Raw genomic sequence first — 25846 nt, 5'->3', positions numbered from 1 at the left:
GGTGGAGATGGCTTTGTAGGGTATGCCTCCGGGCTGTTATCTGACACTGGGGCGTCGTATAGGTCCCATGCGTCCTGATCTTGGTCACCCTGGCTCATGGTGGTGTGAGCTGGGGAGTGTGATGGAGTTTGTGCTGGTGAAACGTCAATCACGGGCGGAGGAGAGGGTGGTGGTGTAACTCTTTTCACCACTTTTGGTTGTGGTGTTTGTTCCGTCTGGAACTCCAACCTCCTCTTTCTCCTAATGGGGGGAAGGGTGCTTATTTTTCCTGTCCCCTGCTGAATGAAGATACGCTTTTGCGTATGGTCCACATCAGTTGCTTGTAGCTCTTCCTCAAACCTATGCTTCTGCATTTGGGAGGTTAGCGAGTGCTCTTCTGTATAAGAGCCTGAAGCTGGGTCGCTTGCAGTTTGTTTCGGCATCGAAACTTTGTCTGCGTGTTTTTTCGGCTCCGAGTTGACTTTTTTCCTTTTCGGGGCCGAAACCTCTCGGCGTCGATCTGTTTCGGTGCCGCTGTCTCGGCGTCGAGCCGTGTCCACACCGGCATCTCGGTGTCGAGGCTTGTCTCCAGCACTTTCTCGGTCCCGAGAAGGCTGCGTGCCGGTGTCTCGATCGGAGTCGGACGATCTCGGCACTGTTTGGGCCTTTTTCGGTGCCGACGGTCGGTCACCGAATTTATGGGTCGAGCCATGGCCTGGTGGCAGTGGCGTCCCCTGGGCCTTGTAAATGTTTCTCTGTGTGGTTTTCGACATCTTACTCACGGTTTGTGTATCGTCGAATCCTTCGGAGTCTGAGTCTTGGATCGAGAAGGTACCTTCCTCTTCCTGTTCCTCGAACTCCCGTTGGGCTGTCGGTGCGGACGCCATCTGAAGTCTTCTGGCTCGACGGTCTCGGAGTGTTTTTCGGGACCGGAACGCACGACAGGCCTCGCAGGTGTCTTCGCTGTGCTCAGGTGACAGGCACAGGTTGCAGACCAAGTGTTGGTCTGTGTAGGGGTATTTATTGTGGCATTTGGGGCACAAACGAAACGGGGTCCGTTCCATCGGCGTTCTTCAGCACGCGGTCGGGCCGACCAGGCCCCGACGGAGGATCGAAAAACTACCCCGAAGGGCACCGGAGCTCTTCGATCTTCGATGCGGTGTTGAATGTAAGTACGCCGATCCCGAACGCAACAATACCGACGAAAATCTTCAGAAATTAGCTAATTTTCCGTTCCGAAACTTGGAGCGACAGGAACACGTCCGAACCCGATGGCGGAAAAAAAACAATCGAAGATGGAGTCGACGCCCATGCGCAATGGAGACAAAAGGAGGAGTCACTCGGTCCCGTGACTCGAAAGACTTCTTCGAAGAAAAACAACTTGTAACACTCCGGCCCAACACCAGATGGCGAGCTATTGCAGAACATGCGTATCTACAGCGACAGATGCCATCGAACTTTTAAGTACCGAATTTTATTTCTGTGACCATAAAGGCCCTTTTTACTTGGAGGCAATTGCCAAGACTGAACTGAATTAATTTTGGTGTTATTTTCTGTGTAATGCTCTATTTGATCCTAGGCCCTTCATGTTCTTAAATAATCCTTGACTTCTCAAATTGGTCAGTTGTCAAACTGGCCAATTGTCAAATGCCTAAAAGGAATAATCGGAGTATCTCCACAGCATACAGCACAACTCTTGATCCTAAGACACCAGTGGTAAATTCTACCCACCATGTACACTCTCTTTTAACCACCCAAAGTTATAGGAGTCAACGACACTGTCTTACAATCACTCCCAATGTTCTTGTGAACCAAAAGACAGTCACTCTTCGTTTATTTGTAGTTTCCCACTTTCAGTCCATTAGGGTTACTATATGTATTCCGATAACGTGGTCTGTAATTGTTCTACCAAGTCGTGATTCGGCTGTCTCGAGCCAATTTAATTTGGTTTTTGATTGATTTTAGGCTTACATTGTTGAAATCCAGGAGACAAAAAATAAAACTAAGTGTGACAAACAAACACGGAATGGTGTGCAAGGATCTGACTGAGGGAGATAAATGTGTTTCTCAATATACTGCACGTTTTTATACATTCCGTGCAAAGTTTTTTTTTTTTTTCAGTCCAATATTCATAAATGAGCAGATATGCACTTGAGGCTGAATTGTTAAAAATATTATTGGTGTCTTTCCAAACACAAATAAAAGGAGCTTTTACACTGCTACTAAAAGGCATTAACTTACTTTCAGAAACAATCTGAAAGAATATGCAAAGACATTCTGAAATCCTTACTAAGCACTTTGAGGAACGGGTACACCTACTTTCAAAAAAGGATGAAAAGAAAATGTAACTTACCTTGTAAGTATCTGTTCCTGATATGTAGTGGTGTAGATTCACATGCTGTGCATATTCTTGTCATCTAGTGTTAGGTCCAGATGTGTGCAAGTTGTTTTTCCATCGAAGAAGTCTTTCAAGTCACGAAATAATGGGATTCCTTCTCTTGCTGGTAATGCACATGGTCATCAGCGCCATTGTTAGATTGTTTTCTGCATGGCAGGTCAGGATGAAATGTGAAGCCAAGTGATGTATAGAGAGATGTCCAAGCAAAAGAGAGAAAAGAAATAGTAAGAGACACTGCAAAGGCCATAGGTGTCCAGGGAGGAGGTTATGGTGCATGTGAATCTACACCACTATATGCAACAGACAGATATTTACAAGGTAACATTTTCTGTTAGAGGCATGTGTGGCTGTAGATACACATGCTGTGCATAGACTGTAAAGTAGTCATCCCAAAAAGCAATGGGTAGCCTGTGAGTGTTTCAGAAGACAGAAAGAGTGTATGGGGCACTGCCTGACAATCATTAGCTTTTTGGCAGGCTAGCACATCCACACAGTAATGTCTTAAGACAGTTTGTGGTGTGGACCAAGTAGCTGCTTTCTATATCTCAGCTATTGGGATGTTCCACAGGAAGGCCATAGAGTCTTCTTTCTTCAGAGTGGAGTGGGCTCTAGGAGAAGTGGGCAGAGTCATCTTAGATGTATCCAGACATGCTATGCTAAAGCTAACGATCCACCTGACAATGCCTGAACTTGGATAGAGCCTTCACTTTATGGGGTTTAGATAAGCAACAAAATGTTTGGTCTTCCTAAATGGCTTGGTTCCTCAATGTAGTACATGAGGACTAGATTTCCTTCTAAAGTATGGAAAAGCCTATTCCACAACTGAATCAGGTTGTGAGAGAAAAAAGACAAAGTTCCACTGGTTGTGGTGGAAGTGAGAGACCACCTGAGGGAAGAATCTGAGGTTGGTGCCGAGAACAACCCTATTCCTATGCACTTCGAAGAAGGGTTCTTCCACAGTTAATGCTTGAAGCTCACGGACATGCATGAGTGAAATGACAGAACCAGAAATACCACCTGCCAAGAGAGGAATTGAAGGGGGGCAGGAGTGGAGGAGCCTAAACAGAGGGCCCATGAGTCTTGTGAGTACAATGTTGAGATTCTAAGCCAACGTAACCTGGGGCAGAATGACCTTTTTGAGACTCTCCATGAAAGCTTCAATGACTGGAATCCTAAAGAGACAAATGCGTTGTGTATTCTGAACGTAAGCAGCCACTGCGGCCAGGTGTAGTTGTATGAAGGCTTAACCAGAAACCTGTAAGAGGAGTAAGTAGCAGACAGTGTCCTGTCTCTCCTGCCTGTACTGTGCACACAAATCTCTTCTACATGGCTGCATAGCAGGCCCGGGTGGAAGGTCTGCCCGCTTTCTTGAGAATACTCATGCATTCAGGTGGAAGATTAGGGTACCCACACTCTATGACCTCAGAAGGAAGATCACAAAGTTGAGACTTGGGGTCTTGGTGCCAGATTTCCTCATGGTTCTGCTTGAGAAGGCCTGGCCTGTTGGAAAGCCTCTTGTACAGAACTAGTGAGATATCGAGCAGAGTCGTGAATCAGGACTGGCGGGCCCATGTGAGAGCCACCAGGATGATAATGAGGACATCTGCCAAAGCCTCCAAACCACAAACAGAAGGAGATGGAGAGCGAAAACACACAGGCAAATATCCCTGACCAGTTCATCCATAGTGCATTGCCACTGGACTGTGGTAATCTGAAGTCAAAGTATGTGCATTTGAAGTGTCCGCTGTTGCAAACATATCTATATGTGGGTAACCCATCTTTTGAAGTACCAGAGGAGGACTTGCGGGTGGAGATCCCACTCATGAAGTTGTTGCTGCATTCTGCTGAGGTCAGCATAATCTTTGCCCATCCCTGGAAATTAATCCACTAGCAAATGGATTTTGTGGAGGAGAGCCCACTGCCAAAGGTTCTGGGACAGCTGTGAGAGTTGTGAAGAGCATGTGCCCCCCCGTTTCTCACAATAATGTACGGCTGTCCAATTGTCTGTCTGAAGAAGAGTAACCTTGCCTATCAGGTGAGGAAGGAAAGCCTTCAACTCTAGGTGAATAGCTAGAAGTTCCAGGTAGATCATGTGGACACCCTGGTGTTTGGCTTCCCACTGTCCCTGGACAGTCACATCCTGTAAGTGGCGCCCCAACCCGTAAGGGAGGTGCCTGCTGTAAAGGTTGTCTGTGGAACTGGGTCGAGGAAAGGTCGCCCCGGCAACAGGTTGTTTGTGTTCCACCACTGCAGAGAGTAACAAGTGCTGCAGCCGATCAATACTAGATCATCCCAACGACCCTCCGCCTAAGACCACGGTTGCACTAGGAGTTCCTGCAACAGAAGCATGTGTAACTTTGCATGGTGTACTGTGGCAATGCAGGAGCCATCGTGCCTAGGAGGCGCATGACTGTCCTGACCACGACTTGTTGATTTCACTTAAAAAAGAGGGAGCATTACCTGAAAAGACTGTATCCTGGCAGGGCTGGAATAGGCAATGCCTACCTCAGAGTTGAGAATAGCCCCCAGGTAGAGTTGGATCTGGAGGGTTTTGAGGTGGGATTTTGTGGTGTTGATGGTAAAATCTAACTGCTGAAGGTCTATTGTGATCTGGGAGTGAAAGCAGTATTGTTGGCAAGTGACACTCTTGATCAGCCAGTTGTCCAGAGAAGGGAAGATGTGGATGCCCTGTCTGCACAGGTGTGCAGTTACCACAGCGAGGCACTTGGTGAACACCAGAGGTGCTGTAGTAACCCTGGAGGAGAGCAATTTAAGTTGGTAATGTTTTCCACTGACCATAACCCTGAGATATCAGCGATGAGCCAGATGTATTGGTATGTGGAAATGTGCGTTCTTCAGGTCAGGCCTGGTCATGAAGTTCCCTTGCTAGAGAAGTGGAATGACATCCTGGAGAATGACCATATCAAAGTGTCCCAAAAGGATATATCCATTTAGGGGCCTGGTCTGAGTCCCCTTGTGGGTCTGGCTCATAGGAGTCCCCATCGGTCACCCTGGGAAGGGATGTCAAATATGTCATCCCATGCCTACTCGGGTCAGTGTGAGAAGACACTAAGGTGTGATGTTAACAGGGAAGCAGATGGGGAAGGTGAAGGTTGACGAACAGGGTGAGGAGATGGTTGTGCATGAAGTGAGGGGATGGTTGTGCATTGGGTAAGGGGTGGTAGGCTTACCCGCTTTCTTGTGTTGCTTTGGTGAAATCACAATGTCCAAGGCTTTCTTGAAGGAAGACTGACGTTTCGAGAGTGAACAGCAGCATGCCCCGAAGGGGAGGCAAGGATTCGGCCCTTATGGGGGTGGACAACCAGGTGCTTCTGCCTTAAATCGATTTTCTCCTGCAGTTTTTGGAGAATCCGTTTAACTGCACCAGTGCCGAAGCCAGTCTTGTTGGTCGATGCTGAAGTCTTCGGTTCCGAGGGTTGCTTCGGTTTTGGTGCAGAGGTTCTGGCCGGCGCCGAGCCAGATGTAGTCTGAGTCGAGGGTCGGCTTGGTACCGGCGTCTGAGTAGCTGGTGCAGAAGTATCAGGTCCAAAAGGCTTCTTCGGCGCCGATCTGGAGCTGGGCAGAGCAGCCAACGTGGTCTGTCGATGCTCACAATCGCTCGAAGGCAGTGGTGGTCCGAAAGCGTGTCTCTGCTGCTCCAGAGTGGCTGAGTGCCCTCTGAGAGCAGTATCAAGAGGTAGGGGGTGCTGTACTCATGGAGTCCTGGGCTGGTGGAAGTTCCTCAATTCCTAGATCCAAGCCAGAGCTGTCTTCTGAGGAGAAAGCCTCATCTGCAGCTGATAGTTGTGGATGATGTTCCCCCCTCGATTTCCTCAGTACCAGAGAGGTCTGGGTCATTGTCCCCACTCTCACGCAATACCCTGAGTCAACATGTTTTGCAAAGAGTACTCTTGAAACGGAAGGAGTGAAAGGCGTTGCTAGGGGCTTCACTGTGTTCGGGTGACAAAGTGCAGAACTGATGGGAGATCGTCCAAGGCTATTTTGCGGGGCAGCAAGGACAATATCAGAATGGCGTCCATTCCATCACCATCGAGGCATGGTGGAGAGATGCAATGGAGAGACAGGAGTAGGCCTTACTGACGAGGCTGAAAAACCATGGTTGACCCGGACCCCACACGAGTGAAGTAATCAAACGTCGACTCGAGACGGAGAGTAAGGGAGATGCAGTCAAATGGAGGGAAGGAAACCGTGTGAATTGAAAAAGAGCACTGAGACTGTGTCGACCCAGAGCACACATCTGAAACCAATGGCGGAAAGAAAACTATTGAGCCGACAACCTCATGCATTACCAGCAAGAGAAGTTACACTACCTCATGACTCTAAAGACTTCTTCGATATCAACTTGCACACATCCGAGCCCAACATTAGATGGCAGGAATATCTACAGACACATGCCTCAAACATATTTTTACCTGCTTAACTGATTTCAGAAAAGACTTGACCGGAGACTGCTTTGGCTTATCTGTACAGCCACATTATAAGCAAACATCCAGATAAGCATGGCAAATATCAGACCCTCACTACCAAAGATTGCATCCAAATGCGGTAACTGCTGGACAAAGGAGCAGCCTTGGGGAACAAAGCAGCACATAGTAAAACAGAGTGTAAGCGCAACTGAGAAATACTAAATCAAGAAAAGGGGAAATAATTGCATCAAGTCCTGGAAGAGAAGGATAGAAAAAAGATATAGCTGGATACTTTGTGCATGTTCATTGATGAGATCACTGCTATTTCTAAAATAAACTTAGTTGAACAGCATCTACACCTTAGCATTCGCCAGTGTAAAACTATCACTGTATCACTACTTTGGGTAGCTTCCCTGTGAATCTTTGCTCACCAGAGCCATTACAGAAAAGTGCTACCCATATTAAATATGCCTAGTGTTTTTAGTTTCACGTATACAATTTTACTTGAATTTTAAGGCCGCACATGTACAATAACTATAACCAACAATGTCAACTGACATAATAAATGAATATAAATCAATGAAATTAAAGATTAAAACATCAACTACAAAGAAAGAATTACAATTGTCGCTACAGCGAGGAAAATAACATAAATACACACATTAACTAAAGAGGAGAAGCAAAAAGAAACATTTAGGAAGTCCCATTATATTATTAATAGTCATCAAAGCTGACCCAAACAGTATCACAAATACAACACTGCCTAGAGCTACATGTTTATTTTGTGTTCATCTTTGTGCTTCTCTGCTCACTCAACCTAAGCCAGCAAGGTCATATGGACTGTTAACAGTATGAGTAAGATGGAGTAAGATAGTGTGTCTGTGTGCATATGTGTGAGAGTGTGCAGATAAAAAGGGGGCTGAACAAGGTGATTGCTATCTCTAATATAATGTTTAACCTGTCTTGCTAAATAAAGCATCTGGTCTTTTTGTGCATGTACCCATCTGAAATCCTGCTGGTTTGATAGACTGTCTAGTTCTCCATGTTCAATTCTTCCCTTCCAAGCATAGCCCACAGGACTTTTTATTTCTAGCTTTCCTACTCATGCACAAGAGCAATTCTACACCACCATGGGAGATACCTGTTCCGTCATCACTGATGCAAAGAGGAAGCGTCCACCTAGACCAAAGGAGTAAACCTGCGATCGAATAGACTTGAAGGTTTTACCCAGGTCTTTGGTTCGTTTCAATTCAAGAGCACCAAGGTCTGCTTCTAAAAGAAAGAACAGGAGCATATTATTGCAGTCTGCCATGAAAACCTAGCATCCTCTGCACTAGGTTTCTCCACTCACACCAAATATGGTCTTATATCCACCTCTGAACCCTACCTACTAGATCGCTGGGCTGCTCAGACATTCCCAATGCCACACCTGCCTGTGACTTCGCCACACCACTCCATCCTGCACCTTCTCCAGCCCACTGTCACTGATCCCTTCTCAAATCTACACCATCTCTGTTCCCCGCGCTTCACTGGTGCTTATACATCCTCAAATTACATTAGAAACACTTTCAATCTTTGGTCATTAGGTCTTATATTAGAGTCTCCAAAATAGCGTCCACTGGGTAAGCATAGGCTGTGAATCCCACCAAATCGGTCAAATACAACACACGTGGATGTGGGTTGAATGACTACTGGGTGAAAAAAATACTAAGTCCATGATAGCAAAAGATTCATGCATTGGAGTTAAAGTACTCCCAAAACATTGTTTTAAACAGCAAAGCGGCAGAGCAAAAAAAAAAAAAAAAAAAAAAAAAAAAACTCCGACATCTTACAGGCATACACATGCCAAATAGTAAAATTAATGAGTATTAAAAATCAGTTCAAGAGAAAGTGTGATGAGTGGCAAATGAATGCTCTCCGCAATAAACGAAAAGAGCCTCCTTCAAATCAGTTCCCAATATAATGTCACAGCGCACAGTCCTCCCTCTAGCATGGATAAGGGGGGGGAGGGGGGGGGACACCTGCTTCAGAGAAAATAGCTACTTATATGCAAATTACCCTAGTATTTTTATGAAGAGAATTTTAGCAGAGTTTCGAAAGTGCTCATTACCACGTGCACAATATGTTTTAACCAAAACATGTCAATTTAATACACTGACAAATGGATTAAGCTGAAAATCAAAAATTGTCACATACGCTGAATTGCAACTGCAGTAGAGAAAGCAAAACAAAAAGAATATGCTGTGCAAAAGGGGGGTGGATATAAGAAAACACCAACTTACTGCAGGAACTGTTCACTGATGTTGTAAAGAAAATGGAATCATCAAGCCCCCTATAAAGAAATGTAGAGAAAACAACTTAACTTAAAATCATGGGTATCGGAGGTGTGCACACAATACAGAATAAAAATACACAACATATGACTGCTTATGTTAAGCAAGCAGCATACCCCGATTACATCATATTGACATAAAAACAGTGTGATTTGACTGCTGGTATATCATTGGTACATCACAGTTAAGACACATCTGGGAGGTCATTTCTAAACTCACACAAAGTTTTCTTCACAGAATTCAATTTGTTAGATTATAACAAGTCAGACAATCCATAAACATTTACAGTTCAAAATTAGACACTTTCTGAATATAATCCCAGGAAGTGTAACTCATTGTTGAGCCCCATTGTTAAAAGCATTTGCAATGCAATATGCCTCGCATTTGTGAGAGTTAGAGCTATTGACATTGTAAATGGTAATGTCTTTTACCAATGTGTTTTGGTTTGAAGTGTGGTGGATGTATGTGATGTGGAGTGGAATTATGTGGGTTGAACTGGAATTGTTAACTGTGGAATTGTGTGTGCTGGAATTGTGTGGTGTGTAGTGTATTTGTGAAGTGGAATTATGTAGCATGATGAATAGACAGGGGGTGAGTCTTGCACAGACTAGTGAGAAAGGAAGATAGAGAGAAATAGGTTGTTTGTGCACAAAGTGGTGAATGAACTCCAGACAGAGGAGCATACAGGGTGTGAGTGAGAGAGAAAGAAGGGGAGAGCAGGCCACAGATGCATAAAGAGGGAGCACCTGTGTAGCAGCAGACACCCCAAGAAGAGGAGGACGGGTGGGTTTGAGGGATGGAAACCTTGAAAAGGCACGGGAATTAAACTGTACTCGAAGACCTGAAGTGAACCACATGACAGAGGCAGGACAGGTTTGTGAGAAAGCGAGAGAGAGGGGTAAGAGATGGTACGATATGAAAAGGGGTGAGTGGGAGGGGCACCTATTGGTAGGGGGAGAGGGGGGTAGAGGTGGACCAGTGCATAGCACGAAGAGGTACAGGAAGGTAGCAATTCATTGAACCCAACATTGTGAAACATTCAAAAGAGTGTTGGGAATTTCCCACCAAAAACTAACCAATTAAAGAAATATGTCATTATCCAGGGCATCCTTTTGAAAAAGTTTGCTTCACACACCTGTCTGCAGAACGTGTGCAGTACAGCAGTACGATCTTTGAGGGCTACGACTGAGCAAGGGAGTGATTACTGGTTGCCACAACCAGCACCCAACCCTGGAACACACCTCGCTAGACATGGGAAGCAGTAGCGAGCTGACCAGGCTGGATCAAAGAACCATGCACCAAACTATGCCTGGAAGGGGTTTCACGCAGTTAGAAAATGGCTTATTTCTTTACAGCTCTTCAAGCCTGCAGCTCAGCATGCGGTCCCTAAACACTTATAGTTATTAAGACCGACAAAGCGTGCACACACAGAGATCAATGTCCTCCCCTCTGAGGGCAGAATTAACAAGCACTTAAGGCTGGTGGGGGCCGGAGGCGAGAGACAATGTCAAAAATATTAAGTACGGGCACTAGTGGCAGGTAAAAGCACTATCTTCCATCAGTTCATCCAAGCTAAGTACGTCAGGCTCAGAAATCGGATAATACGAACTCTTCTGTAAAGCGACCCAACTTTGGAATACTCTTCTGCTGAAGATCACACCAGGTGTAGAGGAGCGCTAGAAGCAAGATGCTTTGGTACCATTCAAACTGATATATAGGCCGTCATTTACAAAAGGTTGACAAAGGTACAAATTCATACTAGATTAGCAGAAACTAGATCTTCGTGCATTTAATATGATTTTTAATTACATGGAAAAGTGGCATAAGAAATGTGATAGGTAATGCCACTACTCTGGCAAAGTTGCACCTATTAGCATCAGTAAATAAAGGTATTAACTGCGCACCACTGAATGTGTAAGTGCTTTAATCTAAATATGCATTTGATTACCACAAACAGCACAATATCCACTAAAGGAGGATCACGTTGTCGTAATAGCCTTTTGGATTTTTTTCTTGGCATTGCCAATATGCCACTATGGTGGAACCCGTTGTACCCAGCAAAAAATGACAACATACAGTGTAGATGCAGAGCTCATATCTTTAGGAAGCTTATGTTCAAAGCTACTTTTCAACTCCTAGATCTTTTTTTCTTTTTTCAATATTTTAATTTCAAGGAGTGCACAAAAGCAGACAGCATAACATTCTAAGAAAAAAGCAATGCATATCTTATCTGACATTAATAAATGAAATGGAATTCCAGAAATATAAACATATCATTCACACTTACCTCTTGTTTCAACTCAGTGGCTTATAAAAAAGAAAAAGCCTCCTCTCATATTACTCTTCATTTATATTTCTGAACGTTTTGTAAAAGGTGAAGTGCTGTGATTAGGGCAGGCAGAAATATGCAGCACTTCACTGGACAGTCTCGCTTTTTGTCCAATGGATGTGGTAATCAACACATGAAACAGGGAATGACGTGATCAATTTTACTAGAGACATTCTGTGTAAAAAATGTGGGAACATTACTGTGTGGTTTCTGTGACACTGTACTTCGCTATTGAATTTTTACTTCACATCCCAGAGTTTTCTGGGAGTTGTAGTCCTGGCTCTTTACAATTGAACTAAAGTTCTGGATTCCCTATCATACAGATACATCATGATGATCTCTAGAGTAATACAGTGCTAGGACAACAAATCAGGGCACTAACAAGTGAAGCCATGTGTTAGAAATGGGGTCTTTGGTTGGCAGTTAGGTTACCCCCTGTCCAAGCAAGGACCCTCACTTTATGGGGAAAACGAGAATCACCCTCAGCTAACCACCGCTCACCCCCTTGGTAGCTTGGCACGAGCAGGCAGGCTTAATTTCGGAGTGCTAGGTGTAAAGTATTTGTACCAACACACACAGTAACTTAATGAAAACACTACAAAATGACAACACAGGTTTAGAAAAATAGAAAATATTTACCTAAACAAAACAAGACCAAAACGACAAAAATCCAACATACACAAGTCAAAGTTATTCATTAAAAAGCAAAAGGAGTCTTACATCCTTTTGTAAACAGGTAAAACACTGTTAGCGCAAAAAAGTACCTGGGTAGCATCAAAATAACACGCACTGGTGAGTGTGCGTCGAAAAAGGTAAGCGGTGTGTCGATTTCTCACCCACAAGCGAGATCGTGCGTCGTTTCTCCTTCTCCGATCGGGCCGGCGTGCGTTGTTTTTCCTCCCCGCAGCGGAGCAATGCGTCTATCAAGGCAGCACTCGGGTCCGTCCAGGTGTTGCGTCGTTTGCAGTGCCAAACAAGGTTTGCGTCAAAAATCCTGCCTCAAGGTGAAAGCAAAACCGCGCTGTGTGGGTTACGACGTTACCAGCCTCCATCAGCAATGTGGCATGTAGTTTCTCTAGCAGCGTGCGTCAATCTCCAAGCCGCGCTGCATCGATTTCAGCCGCGGAGTTGGCGGCATGTCGTTTCTTCAGCCGCTCTTGGAGGTTGCATAGAAAATTTCCCCACAGGGCGGTCTGTGCGTGGATTTTCAAGCTTGGTCTGCCAGCATCAAGGCCCCAGGAGCTGGATAGGGCACCACTTGGCAGGGCAGGATCTCAGCAGAGTGTGCAGGTGCTGGCAGGGTAAGACTTCAACAACAGGAGGCAAGCTCAGGACAAGCCCTTGGAGATTTCTTCACAAGCAGGAATGCACAACAAAATCCAGTCTTTGTCCCCTTTCACCAGGCAGAAGCAGCAACTGCAGGATAGCTCCACAAAGCACAGTCACAGGCAGAGCAGCACTTTTCCTCAGCTCTTCTCCAGGCAGAGGTTCCTCTTGATGTCCAGAAGTGATCTAAAGTCTGTGGTTTTGGGTGCCCTTCTTATACCCATTTTGCCCTTTGAAGTAGGCTTACTTCAAAGGAAAGTCTCTCTTGTTTGTGAACTCCTGCCTTGCCCAGGCCAGGCCCAAGACACACACCAGGGGGTTGGAGACTGCATTGTGTGAGGGCACTCCTTCCCTCCCTCCTAGCACAGGTAGGCTCATAAGGATTTGCAGGTTACACCCCAGCTCCCTTTGTGTCACTGTCTAGAGAGAGGTGCAAACAGCCCAACTGTCAAACTGACCCAGACAACGAATCCACAAACAGGCAGAGTCACAGAATGGCTTAAGCAAGAAAATGCCTACTTTCTAAAAGTGGCATTTTCAAACACACAATCTTAAAATCAACTTTACTAAAAGATGTATTTTTAAATTATGAGCTCAGAGACCCCAAAACCCACGCTTTAATCATATTTAAAGGCAGCCTCCATGTTAACCTATGAGAGAGATAGGCCTCTCTCATAGGTGAATAACGAATTTGGCAGTATTTTACCGTTAGGACATATGAAACACATTAGTATATGTCCTATCTTAAACATACACTGCAGTCTGCCCATGGGGCTACATAGGGCCTACCTTAGGGGTGTCTTACATGTAAGGAAAGAGAAGGTACAGGCCTGGCAAGTGGGTACACTTGCCAAGTCGAACTGGCAGTTAAAATCTGTACACACAGATTCTGCATTGGCAGGTCTGAGACATCATTACAGAGCTATTAATGTGGGTGGCACAACCAGTGCTGCAGGCCCACGAGCAGCATTTGATTTACATGCCCTGGGCACCTCTAGTGCACTGTACTAGGGACTTACCAGTAAATCAAATATGTCAATCAAGGATAAACCAATTACATACACATTTTGTATAGGAGCACTTGCACTTTGGCACTGGTTAGCAGTGGTAAAGTGCCCAGAGTAACAAAAACAGCAAAAACAGAGTCCAGCACACATCAACACCCTGGGAAACGTAGGCAAAAAGTTAGGGGAGACCATGACAAAGATGGCAAGTCTAACACATGCCATCCTGACAATTTACTTTTTCTGGTCTGTCTTGCATACTTTCTTCCATTTAACAGAAAAGCAACCGGCCCTCTGCGTCGGATGCACCATGAATTTTTGTATTCCATCACTAGAGCACTCTTCCCAGGGTGTAGCTGTACTCTAAGTAAAGTGTGGCTCTTGGCACTTCAAACCAGGATATGGGGAGACTGATGGTTGGTGGCAGCTGACATTCCAGTGGGTGGTAGAGGCCAGTTTTCCTGTACACAATCTGATTTCACTAAGTGAAATCAGTTTAGTGCCCCTGGGGTCTTTGTCTGTTGTGTGTTTAGGTTCATTTGTGGTTTGCATGGGTATCACACACACATTAAAAATTATGCCCTCTGCATGGGCAATTTCCATACAGATCAAGATCATGTTTTTATGTGCCAGGTAGTAATTTTCTGCCTTGAAGTAGAAGCTGCAGAGACCACACAACATTTTAATCTTTGTCTAGTTTTGAATTGCAATATAAATGCTGTCAAGAGCCCTGCCTACACACAAATACCAACAGTAACCAGTTGGAGATAACATACCCTACTGAGGCTTAATCCACATCCTGTGGCAAGCAGCTGTACCCCTTTATCCTTCCTTTGGAGAGCGCATGAAAATCAGACCCCAATCAGGTACTCCAAACAGTACCCAGAGCAAAACGTTTCTTTCATCAGTGCTTGCTTTTCCTATGGAAAGCCCCGAAAAGAAGCCTGTGAAGGGTCAGGCTGAAACAGAAAATAGATCCGATTTCCAAATTAAAGGTGGTCCGCATTAGCTAATAATGTGGTCTCCATTAGCACCTAAAAATGTGGCACACATTTGCAAATCAGGGTAATTGTAAATTTGTAATGCACAAACCATTTGGGGCACCCAGCCTGACATCCCAGCATTTAATCAGCCCCACTGCATCATGATAAATGTAGTTCATTAAAATATTGTACTTCATTACTTTTTAAATATTTCACCTCAAATAGGAACAAGGGAAGTATTTGTGTTTTTTTCTATTCCTTAGTGAAAGCTATGACCCGGTCATTTATCTGCTTTGTTTGGGAAAAGTATTATTTCCTTTTCACTTAAGACAGGAAGACACCTCAGTATTTTTCTCACCAGGAGCACACACACAAAATGTAGTCAGACAGTACAAATCTAAAAGTCAGGTTTCCTTAAACAGTACACCATACAAAATACAACTTAAACATTGATTTAAAAAAAAAAGAAGAAAAGAGGCTATAAAGTCCTATTATATTAAAACAAAATAATCTAAACTTCATTAATTGTGTCACGTTCAAACATCCATTCAAAAAGTATGCCCGCATTCAGAAAAGGAATGCCTTTTGATCTGCGCATACTCTGGTCCTTTCTGCCACATAATTCCAGTGGCGCTGTATAGAACTAAAGGGCTAGCAGGACTACCAGAATATTTTTTCAAAGAAGGCCCTTAAAACAACTACTCCTGGGTGCAAAACAAAAGTTCCATCCATAAGAGAGCTTGAAAATACACTGAATGGTGGGATGGGTTATTATTTTGGGATCCCAACTAACAAAGTATGGGGACCCAGAGATGATCTAGACAGAAGGAACATGTTGTGGTGAACGTTTTGAAGGTGGTCCCATTGTACTAGGACCACCACAGGCTGAGTTATGAGCAAAAATGTTTTGTAAAAGGAATGCTCTGCAAAAACATTGAGGCAAGTTTCCGAGTTCCACAAATATTGTAGTATGTTGATTGTAATACTTAAAACAGACCCTAGAGGACACCACAATAAAAATAGCATTTGTAAGAAATAGTCACTTAACTATACAGTTAACCCCTATGGACCATAACCACATGAAAACAGAATGGCAAAAATTAATGCAGTGCAACCATATATTTAGCCCCTAGAGAGTGTAATGCATTGCACATTTTCAGGCCTAGCAGCCCTACTGTAATAATATTACAAACAAGGCCCTTAAAATACAAACTATTTCCAGCTGAAAAAAACATAGGTTCCAGCCAGGAGAGAGCTTAACAAGACACTGAATGGTGGGAGGGTTATTATTTTTGGGGCCCCACTAACCTAGTGTGGGGACCCAGACATGACCTAGACGGAAAGAGTGTCGTGCAGAACGTTTTGGTGGTGGTCTCATTTTCCTAGGACCACCTCAGGCTGAGTTATGGGCAAAAATGTTTTGAAAAAGAAATGTCTGAAAAGCATTATGGGGAGAGTTTCTCAGAGTGCAGTGAATACTGTAGTATTAGCTCTCCCGGAGAACCTCTTTGATGATTTCTGTGTTTTTATTTAGGTAAAGCATTTACCAATTACAAGGTTTTTTTTAAAGCCATGACGCACAAAGGGGAGAGACAATAGCAAAACTGAAATTACTTGGATTAGGTAACAATGGCAACAATGTGATGAGCCCTCCAATACAGCTGATCGAGTACGCACCGTTCTCGCTTAAAGCGCCATAGAGCACGAAGGGGAGGGACAAAAGAAAAGAATGATTCATCCTCCCTAAAGTATATCAGCAATCGTGCAATAATCCATAGAATAGGGTTAGTCTGCAAGGTGTAACAAAAGAGCCTCAAGGCGGGTCAAACAAAGCATTTACCAATGACATCAAGTGAGTGTTCAAAGGCAAGCCCAGGAACTAATGAAAGTGATTGGCGTGAGATGGGCGTGGTTAAAGCCCACAGAATAGATGACAACAGTTCGAAAAGCAGTGCTTGCCCGCTGCTATGCTCGGCCTAAAAAGTGGTGCTTCTAGAAAACTGGCGACTTCTAGTCCTTCCCAGTTTGCAATGATGGCATTGATGACATCAAGTAGGGAACGGTGGTAAAGGCATGTAAAGTCTCCATGGGATTTCTAGATAACTGCAAGGTTGAACATGGAAGTAAGAAATTTCTTGGACAGTCCGAGCCGTGATAAAGGTTGACTTTCCATAGCTGCAGGTTCAAAAGGTGCATATGTGACATTGGTCGCCCTCCTGGGAAGAGTGGGTATAAGGGATGCTTGCCCAGGAGGGTAGGGCGCGGGAGTGGAGGTTAAGGGAGATACTTATATAGAGCAATTTAATTGTTCTAATTTATTTTATTTTAGCCTCCCTTTAATGCTATGACTACAAAGCCACATATCTTTAATGAGGTTATTCCTGGTGAAAGGATTACTTGAAGATGGTATTATTCTAAAATTTATGGGACTTGTACCACTGGCCAAGATGGTGGTAGGCAGAAACGTGTGCAGTTTTTTTTTACCCCTAATAATGAAAATGTCACTTACCCAGTGTACATCTGTTCGTGGCATCAGTCGCAGTAGATTCGCATGTTCTGCAATAGCTCGCCATCTGGTGTTGGGCCGGAGTGTTACAAGTTGTTTTTCTTCTAAGAAGTCTTTCGAGTCACGGGACCGAGTGACTCCTCCTTTTGTCTCCATTGCGCATGGGCGTCGACTCTATCCTCGATTGTTTTTCCCCGCAGAGGGTGAGGTAGGAGTTGAATTGTAGTAATAGTGCCCATGCAATGGAGTGACTAAGTATGCACCTATTTAAGGTTGAGGTGATACATATATAAATAATTGAAGGTAACTTCCAAACTGCTACAGGCTCCCGGGGAGGCGGGTGGGCACATGCGAATCTACTGCGACTGATGCCACGAACAGATGTACACTGGGTAAGTGACATTTTCAGTTCGATGGCATCTGTCGCTGTAGATACGCATGTTCTGCATAGACTAGTAAGCAGTTATTTCCCCAAAAGCGGTGGATCAGCCTGTAGGAGTGGAAGTAGTCTGAAATAATGTCCTTAATACGGCTTGACCTACTGTGGCTTGTTGTGCGGATAACACGTCTACACAGTAGTGCTTGGTGAATGTGTGAGGCGTAGACCATGTGGCTGCCTTACATATTTCTTGCATTGGGATGTTTCCTAGAAAGGCCATGGTAGCACCTTTCTTTCTGGTTGAGTGTGCCCTTGGTGTAATGGGCAGCTGTCGTTTAGCTTTAAGGTAGCAGATTTGGATGCATTTAACTATCCATCTGGCTATACCTTGTTTTGAAATTGGGTTTCCTGCGTGAGGTTTTTGAAATGCAATAAAGAGTTGTTTAGTCTTTCTGATGTTTTTTGTTCTGTCAATGTAATACATTAATGCTCTTTTGACATCTAATGTATGTAGTGCCCTTTCAGCTACGGTATCTGGCTGTGGAAAGAACACTGGAAGTTCCACTGTTTGATTTAGATGGAACGGTGAAATAACCTTTGGCAAAAATTTAGGATTGGTCCTTAGGACGACTTTATTTTTGTGTAGTTGTATAAAAGGTTCCTGTATAGTAAACGCCTGAATCTCGCTTACTCTTCTTAGGGAAGTAATGGCGATGAGAAATGCCACCTTCCAGGTTAGGAACTGTATGTCGCAGGAGTGCATGGGTTCAAAAGGTGGACCCATAAGTCTAGTTAGGACAACATTTAGGTTCCATGAAGGAACAGGTAGTGTTCTTGGTGGTATAATTCTCCTAAGGCCCTCCATGAATGCTTTAATGACTGGTATTTTATATAGGGAAGTTGAATAGGTAGTTTGCAGGTATGCAGATATTGCTGCAAGGTGAATCTTAATGGAAGAGAAAGCTAGGTTAGATTTTTGTAAGTGAAGCAAGTAACCCACTACCTGTTCTGGAGTTGTGTGTAATGGTTGTATTTGATTAATATGGCAGTAGCAAACAAACCTCTTCCATTTACTTGCATAGCAGTGCCTGGTGGATGGCCTTCTTGCTTGTTTTATGACTTCCATACATTCTTGGGTAAGTTGTAAGTGCCCGAATTCTAGGATTTCAGGAGCCAGATTGCTAGATTCAGTGATGCTGGATCTGGGTGTCTGATCTTTTGGTTGTGCTGTGTCAACAGATCTGGCCTGTTGGGCAATTTGATGCAGGGTACCACTGATAGGTCTAGCAGCGTTGTGTACCAGGGTTGCCTTGCCCAAGTTGGTGCTATCAATATGAGTTTGAGTTTGCTTTGACTGAGTTTGTTTACCAGGTAAGGAAGGAGAGGGAGAGGAGGAAAAGCGTAAGCAAATATCCCTGACCAGTTCATCCATAGGGCATTGCCTTGGGATTGTTTGTGTGGGTATCTGGATGCGAAGTTTTGGCATTTTGCGTTCTCCCTTGTCGCAAACAAGTCTATCTGAGGTGTTCCCCAGAGTTTGAAATAAGTGTTCAGAATTTGGGGGTGAATTTCCCATTCGTGGACCTGTTGGTGATCTCGAGAGAGATTGTCTGCGAGTTGATTTTGTATCCCTGGTATAAACTGTGCAATTAGGCGAATTTGGTTGTGAATTGCCCAATGCCAAATTTTTTGTGCTAGCAGGCTTAACTGCGTGGAGTGCGTCCCCCCCTGCTTGTTTAGATAATACATTGTTGTCATGTTGTCTGTTTTGACGAGAATGTATTTGTGAACTATTATTGGTTGGAAAGCTTTTAGTGCTTGAAAAACTGCTAGAAGTTCTAGGTGATTGATATGCAGTTTTGTTTGATGTACGTTCCATTGTCCTTGTATGCTGTGTTGATCGAGGTGTGCTCCCCACCCTGTCATGGAAGCATCTGTTGTTATTACGTATTGTGGCACTGGGTCTTGGAAAGGCCGCCCCTTGTTTAAATTTATGTTGTTCCACCACAGAAGCGAGAGGTAAGTTTGGCGGTCTATTAACACCAGATCTAGAAGGTGACCCTGTGCTTGAGACCACTGTGATGCTAGGCATTGTTGTAAGGGCCTCATGTGCAGTCTTGCGTTTGGGACAATGGCTATGCATGATGACATCATGCCTAGGAGTTGTAATACCATCTTTGCTTGTATCTTTTGTGTTGGATTCATGCGTTGTATGATGGTGTTGAAATTTTGAATTCTTTGTGGACTTGGAGTGGCTACTCCTTTTGATGTGTCTATTATGGCTCCCAGGTATTGTTGTACCTTGCGTGGCAGAATTTTGGATTTTGTGAAATTGACGGTGAACCCTAGTTTGAAGAGGGTTTGTATGATATGATTTGTGTGATTTGAGCACTCTATTAACGAATGGGCCTTGATTAGCCAGTCGTCTAGATATGGGAACACATGTATCTGCTGCCTTCTTATGTGTGCTGCGACTACCGCTAGACATTTGGTAAAGACTCTTGGTGCGGTTGTTAATCCGAAAGGCAGTACCTTGAATTGGTAATGTATTCCTTTGAATACAAACCTTAGGTATTTCCTGTGCGATGGGTGTATTGGTATATGGAAATAAGCATCCTTGAGGTCTAAAGTTGCCATGTAGTCGTGCAGCTTTAGCAATGGCAATACTTCTTGTAGTGTGACCATGTGGAAGTGGTCTGATTTGATGAAAGTGTTCACTACTCTGAGGTCTAGAATTGGTCTCAGTGTTTTGTCCTTCTTTGGTATCAGAAAGTACAGTGAGTAAATTCCTGTGTTTATTTGTGTGTTTGGCACTAATTCGATTGCATTCTTTTGCAATAGTGCCTGCACTTCTATCTCCAGGAGATTGGAATGGTGTGTTAAATTTTGTGCTTTTGGTGGTATGTTTGGAGGGAATTGTAGAAATTCTATGCAATAACCATGTTGGATAATTGCTAGAACCCAAGTGTCTGTAGTGATTTTCTCCCATGCTTTGTAATAATGACCTATTCGTCCCCCCACTGGTGTTGTGTGGAGGGGGTGAGTGACATGTGAGTCACTGTTTAGTAGTAGGGGTTTTGTGGCTTTGGAATCTTCCTCTATTTCTAGGGAATTGCCCTCCTCTATATTGTCCCCGAAAACCTCCTCTATACTGTCCCTGGTAACTGGACGGTGTGGCTTGTGAGGTGCTGGCTTGTGTGCTTTGACCCCGAAACCCCCCTCGAAAGGGCGTTTTACGGAATGTGCTGTAATTCCCTCTGCTCTGCGGGGAATAGAGTGCGCCCATGGCTTTGGCAGTGTCCGTATCTTTTTTGAGTTTCTCAATCGCTGTGTCCACTTCTGGACCGAACAGTTCTTTTTCATTAAAAGGCATATTGAGAACTGCTTGTTGAATCTCTGGTTTAAATCCAGACGTTCGGAGCCATGCATGCCTTCTGATAGTTACAGATGTATTAATTGTCCGTGCAGCTGTATCTGCAGCGTCCATGGAGGAGCGGATCTGGTTGTTGGAGATGGCCTGTCCCTCCTCAACCACTTGTTTTGCCCTATTTTGTAAGTCCTTGGGCAGATGTTCAATGAGATGTTGCATCTCGTCCCAGTGGGCTCTGTCATAGCGCGCAAGTAGTGCCTGGGAGTTCGCGATGCGCCACTGGTTTGCAGCTTGTGCTGCGACTCTTTTACCAGCTGCATCAAACTTGCGGCTTTCTTTATCTGGGGGTGGTGCATCTCCAGATGTGTGAGAGTTGGCCCTTTTCCTAGCTGCTCCTACAACGACAGAGTCTGGTGGCAGCTGTGTAGTGATGAAAACCGGGTCCGTAGGAGGCGGCTTATACTTTTTTTCTACCCTTGGTGTGATTGCCCTACTTTTAACCGGCTCCTTAAAGATGTCTTTTGCGTGCCGGAGCATACCAGGGAGCATAGGCAGGCTTTGGTATGAGCTGTGGGTGGAGGAGAGTGTGTTGAATAAGAAATCATCCTCGACCTGTTCTGAGTGGAGGCTTACGTGGTGAAATTGTGCTGCTCTAGCCACCACTTGAGAGTACGCGGTGCTGTCTTCTGGTGGAGATGGCTTCGTAGGGTATGCCTCCGGACTGTTATCTGACACTGGGGCGTCGTATAGGTCCCATGCATCCTGATCTTGGTCACCCTGGCTTATGGTGGTGTGAGCTGGGGAGTGTGATGGAGTTTGTGCTGGTGAAACGTCAATCACGGGCGGAGGAGAGGGTGGTGGTGTAACTCTTTTCACCACTTTTGGTTGTGGTGTTTGTTCCGTCTGGAACTCCAACCTCCTCTTTCTCCTAATGGGGGGAAGGGTGCTTATTCTTCCTGTCCCCTGCTGAATGAAGATACGCTTTTGCGTATGGTCCACATCAGTTGCTTGTAGCTCTTCCTCAAACCTATGCTTCTGCATTTGGGAGGTTAGCGAGTGCTCTTCTGTATAAGAGCCTGAAGCTGGGTCGCTTGCAGTTTGTTTCGGCATAGAAACTTTGTCTGCGTGTTTTTTTGGCTCCGAGGTGACTTTTTTCCTTTTCGGGGCCGAAACCTCTCGGCGTCGATCTGTTTCGGTGCCGCTGTCTCGGCGTCGAGCCGTGTCCACACCGGCATCACGGTGTCGAGGCTTGTCTCCAGCACTTTCTCGGTCCCGAGAAGGCTGCGTGCCGGTGTCTCGACCGGAGTCGGACGATCTCGGCACTGTTTGGGCCTTTTTCGGTGCCGACGGTCGGTCACCGAATTTATGGGTCGAGCCATGGCCTGGTGGCAGTGGCGTCCCCTGGGCCTTGTAAATGTTTCTCTGTGTGGTTTTCGACGTCTTACTCACGGTTTGTGTATCGTCGAATCCTTCGGAGTCTGAGTCTTGGATGGAGAAGGTACCTTCCTCTTCCTGTTCCTCGAACTCCCGTTGGGCTGTCGGTGCGGACGCCATCTGAAGTCTTCTGGCTCGACGGTCTCGGAGTGTTTTTCGGGACCGGAACGCACGACAGGCCTCGCAGGTGTCTTCGCTGTGCTCAGGTGACAGGCACAGGTTGCAGACCAAGTGTTGGTCTGTGTAGGGGTATTTATTGTGGCATTTGGGGCAGAAACGAAACGGGGTCCGTTCCATCGGCGTTCTTCAGCACGCGGTCGGGCCGACCAGGCCCCGACGGAGGATCGAAAAAACTACCCCGAAGGGCACCGGAGCTCTTCGATCTTCGATGCGGTGTTGAATGTAAGTACGCCGATCCCGAACGCAACAATACCGACGAAAATCTTCCGAAATTAGCTAATTTTCCGTTCCGAAACTCGGAGCGACAGGAACACGTCCGAACCCGATGGCGGAAAAAAAACAATCGAGGATAGAGTCGACGCCCATGCGCAATGGAGACAAAAGGAGGAGTCACTCGGTCCCGTGACTCGAAAGACTTCTTCGAAGAAAAACAACTTGTAACACTCCGGCCCAACACCAGATGGCGAGCTATTGCAGAACATGCGTATCTACAGCGACAGATGCCATCGAACATATAATTAAACCATAGATAAAAGTGAAGGTCATTTAGACTTCAGTGGAAGTTCTGGCCTCCACCCTCCTGGCAAAAGTCCAGCCATCATATTTAGAAATCCCCAGGAGGAGCAGTAGGTACACTTTCATTACTGTTGAATGTTGGGCAGGTAGACATATTAAAATGGCCCACTCAGCATCATCTATTGCTTTGCAGCACCAAGGTCCCAAAAGCAGAGGGTTTTTGCAGTAATAGATGCCCCTCATTAGACGACTTAGCAAAAGCAAAAGACAAATGTCCATCGCATCCAGGAAATATTCTCCCTGTATGCGCAGGATATTTCAATATTTCCTTCCCAAGACCACAACACCTAGAATAAATGTCCCAATAAGGAAAAACCAGTAGTGGTCGCTCCACCCACATTAGGGATCTGGCAGTTCAGTGGTGGATAGACTGTCAGTTCAAAGGTTTCAGCCAGTGAGGCAGCAGAGGCTCTGCTGATGGAGTACCAGCAGTTCCCCTACACCTAAATGCGATGGAGTAAGCACAAGTTTGGTAGAGAGGTGATAACTAAGTTTAGCAGGAAGGGAGCACCACCATTCTTCAAAGTATAAGTGATCCCAACAGGGGATAGCGTGAAGGAGAACAGAGGCTGGTAGCAGTGGCTACCTAGACCATACATCTCATTGCATATGACAGAGTGAATATGAAAAGTATAAAAATATGCTAGAAAATGAAACACGCAGCTGCCTAACATGTCAAAAAACTGAAACCTGGGTTACATTCAGATGATAATATTCACTATACACAATATTTTTAGGCACTTAGGTGTTTGAGATTTAGTAATACTCGATGTGGAACCCAATATTTACCAATTCTTTGCTCTTTGTTTTGTGCTTAAGATATGGGTGCATAACATCAGACAGCCTTCCCTATGACTAGTCAACCAGACTTAAGTGATTCACCTACTTCACCTGCCACTTAGGTTATCCAAAGTAGAGCTGAGGCTCAAGCCTCTCGCTAGAAATTTAAATGTTCAAAGATGCTCTAAGTACTGCTGGGAGACCTATTCAACAATAAATGACAATAACAGCATGAGAAGATCTAGCAACTCTAATAGGGAGAGATGGAATTGTTGGGAAGCAGAAGAAAATTTAAAATAAGCACATGCAGTAACACTTAACCTAAGGCTGGAAAAGAGGCAATGCGTGCACACCTTTATGAACAAAAAAAATTCAGTATGTTTTCCTTACTGTGTTGCTTGAATGAGAATTTACCTTAAAAAACAAAAGAGGCGTCTGGCAGAACAGGAACGATTTGTTTAATTAAACAATACAGACGAGAGAGTAGTTACAAAACCAGGGTCTGAGGACTCTCTTGATGTACAACAGTTTGGAGTGATTTTTATACACTTCTCCGAGTACCATAAAGTAAAAAAAAAAAAAACATTCCTTTCTTAGTTAAGAATACGAGCAGTTGTCAGTGTCATAAATAAGGTCCTGATGACAAATGCAGGTAGGCCTCGACCTTGCGTGGACACAATATGGGCCAGCCGGTAATGTGTCAAGATGTCCACCCTGAGGGGTGCGTGGTCGCTGTGGGTGCTGTGTTCTCATTGGTGAAGTGTTCCTAACTACATGTGGCATCTAACTTTATGGTGGTTTTGGGAACACACGCACCTCTCTTGCCATATGGGTTTTATTGGGGCCAATCTCCTGGGACTATTATGGTGTTGGTGCACCTATCTGTGGGATCAGATCTAAGTTTCGTGTTTGCCTGTCAGCACGTCTTACCCCACCTGTGACGTGCAGGCAGCATCCTCAGGCCTAGGTCTCAGTGCCTGCCTGACCACGTACCTTCATGCCAGGGTTGACGGAGAGTTCACAACGAGGGAATCTAACAATGGTGATTCGACTTAGTTTGAGTATGTGAATGTATCGTGCATCAACATTGATTATTCCATTATTTACATTCCCCTACCCTAGTTGAATTTTGAACTACACCATCAAACCCGAATGTCGCGACAGTCACATTGTTGGGGTCTGGTTGTCCCACTATCCTAGCAACTTGCATTGTACCCAATATGATGACAGCGTTTTTACAGCAGGAAACACCCACTTGCAGGAAACCACACAAAAACAGTGACACAATGAAAACGGGCAACAATGACATGCATAGACCGGTCAGCCACTGTGGAAGCCAGGAGGACCAGTTTGTGAACCACTCCTGCTCAGGGGCACCTTCCTCTTCACACATGTCTTTCTGTAGTTGGTGCAATGGTTGAATGGCAAGAGTCAGAGTTCCATTGTCCATGTCATTGCCAGGTATAAAAGCACAGCAAGATGCATCTAACTTCATGCAAATCCCACACTCCATTGTGGTCATCAAGTCCAACACGTACCAATGTTGCCTCGCCAAGAGATGGATGGCTCTCAGTACTTCCTTGATTACATTAAGGCCGAGCTCAGTACTGTTCATCATTTTGAGCATTTCCCACCTGGTTATTTGCAACCAGCAGCAATTTGCTTTTGTTTGCAAGTTGAAGGGTATGGACCCTCCCGCTAATACTTTGGACATCAGTGAACAGTCTAAATTCCTATTGAATGTCCCTGTACTGAGTCCAGCCAAAATAATCAGTAGTTATTTTATCTCACGCCTGCTGCAACAGAATTGTCTTCTTCCTTAGCAGGTGTTGGTACAGTTCA

The 25846-nt window shown here is 44.8% G+C and overlaps 1 protein-coding gene across 2 annotated transcripts in view; it reads right to left on the bottom strand.

The window, feature by feature from the left end:
• Positions 1-25846, bottom strand: part of SORT1 (sortilin 1) — a 484851-nt gene that overhangs the window by 306631 nt on the left and 152374 nt on the right. For both annotated transcript variants that reach the window (XM_069238373.1, XM_069238374.1), the window contains exons 7-8: positions 9087-9136; positions 7946-8076 (exon numbers count right to left, since the gene is read on the bottom strand). In XM_069238373.1, the coding sequence (XP_069094474.1) occupies positions 7946-8076; positions 9087-9136 (181 nt within the window). The remainder of the gene's footprint in view (positions 1-7945; positions 8077-9086; positions 9137-25846) is intronic.

This window comes from Pleurodeles waltl, chromosome 6 (assembly GCF_031143425.1).
Source record: "Pleurodeles waltl isolate 20211129_DDA chromosome 6, aPleWal1.hap1.20221129, whole genome shotgun sequence".
Taxonomy (NCBI): domain Eukaryota; kingdom Metazoa; phylum Chordata; class Amphibia; order Caudata; family Salamandridae; genus Pleurodeles; species Pleurodeles waltl.
This window is presented reverse-complemented; position numbering and strand designations above follow the sequence as displayed.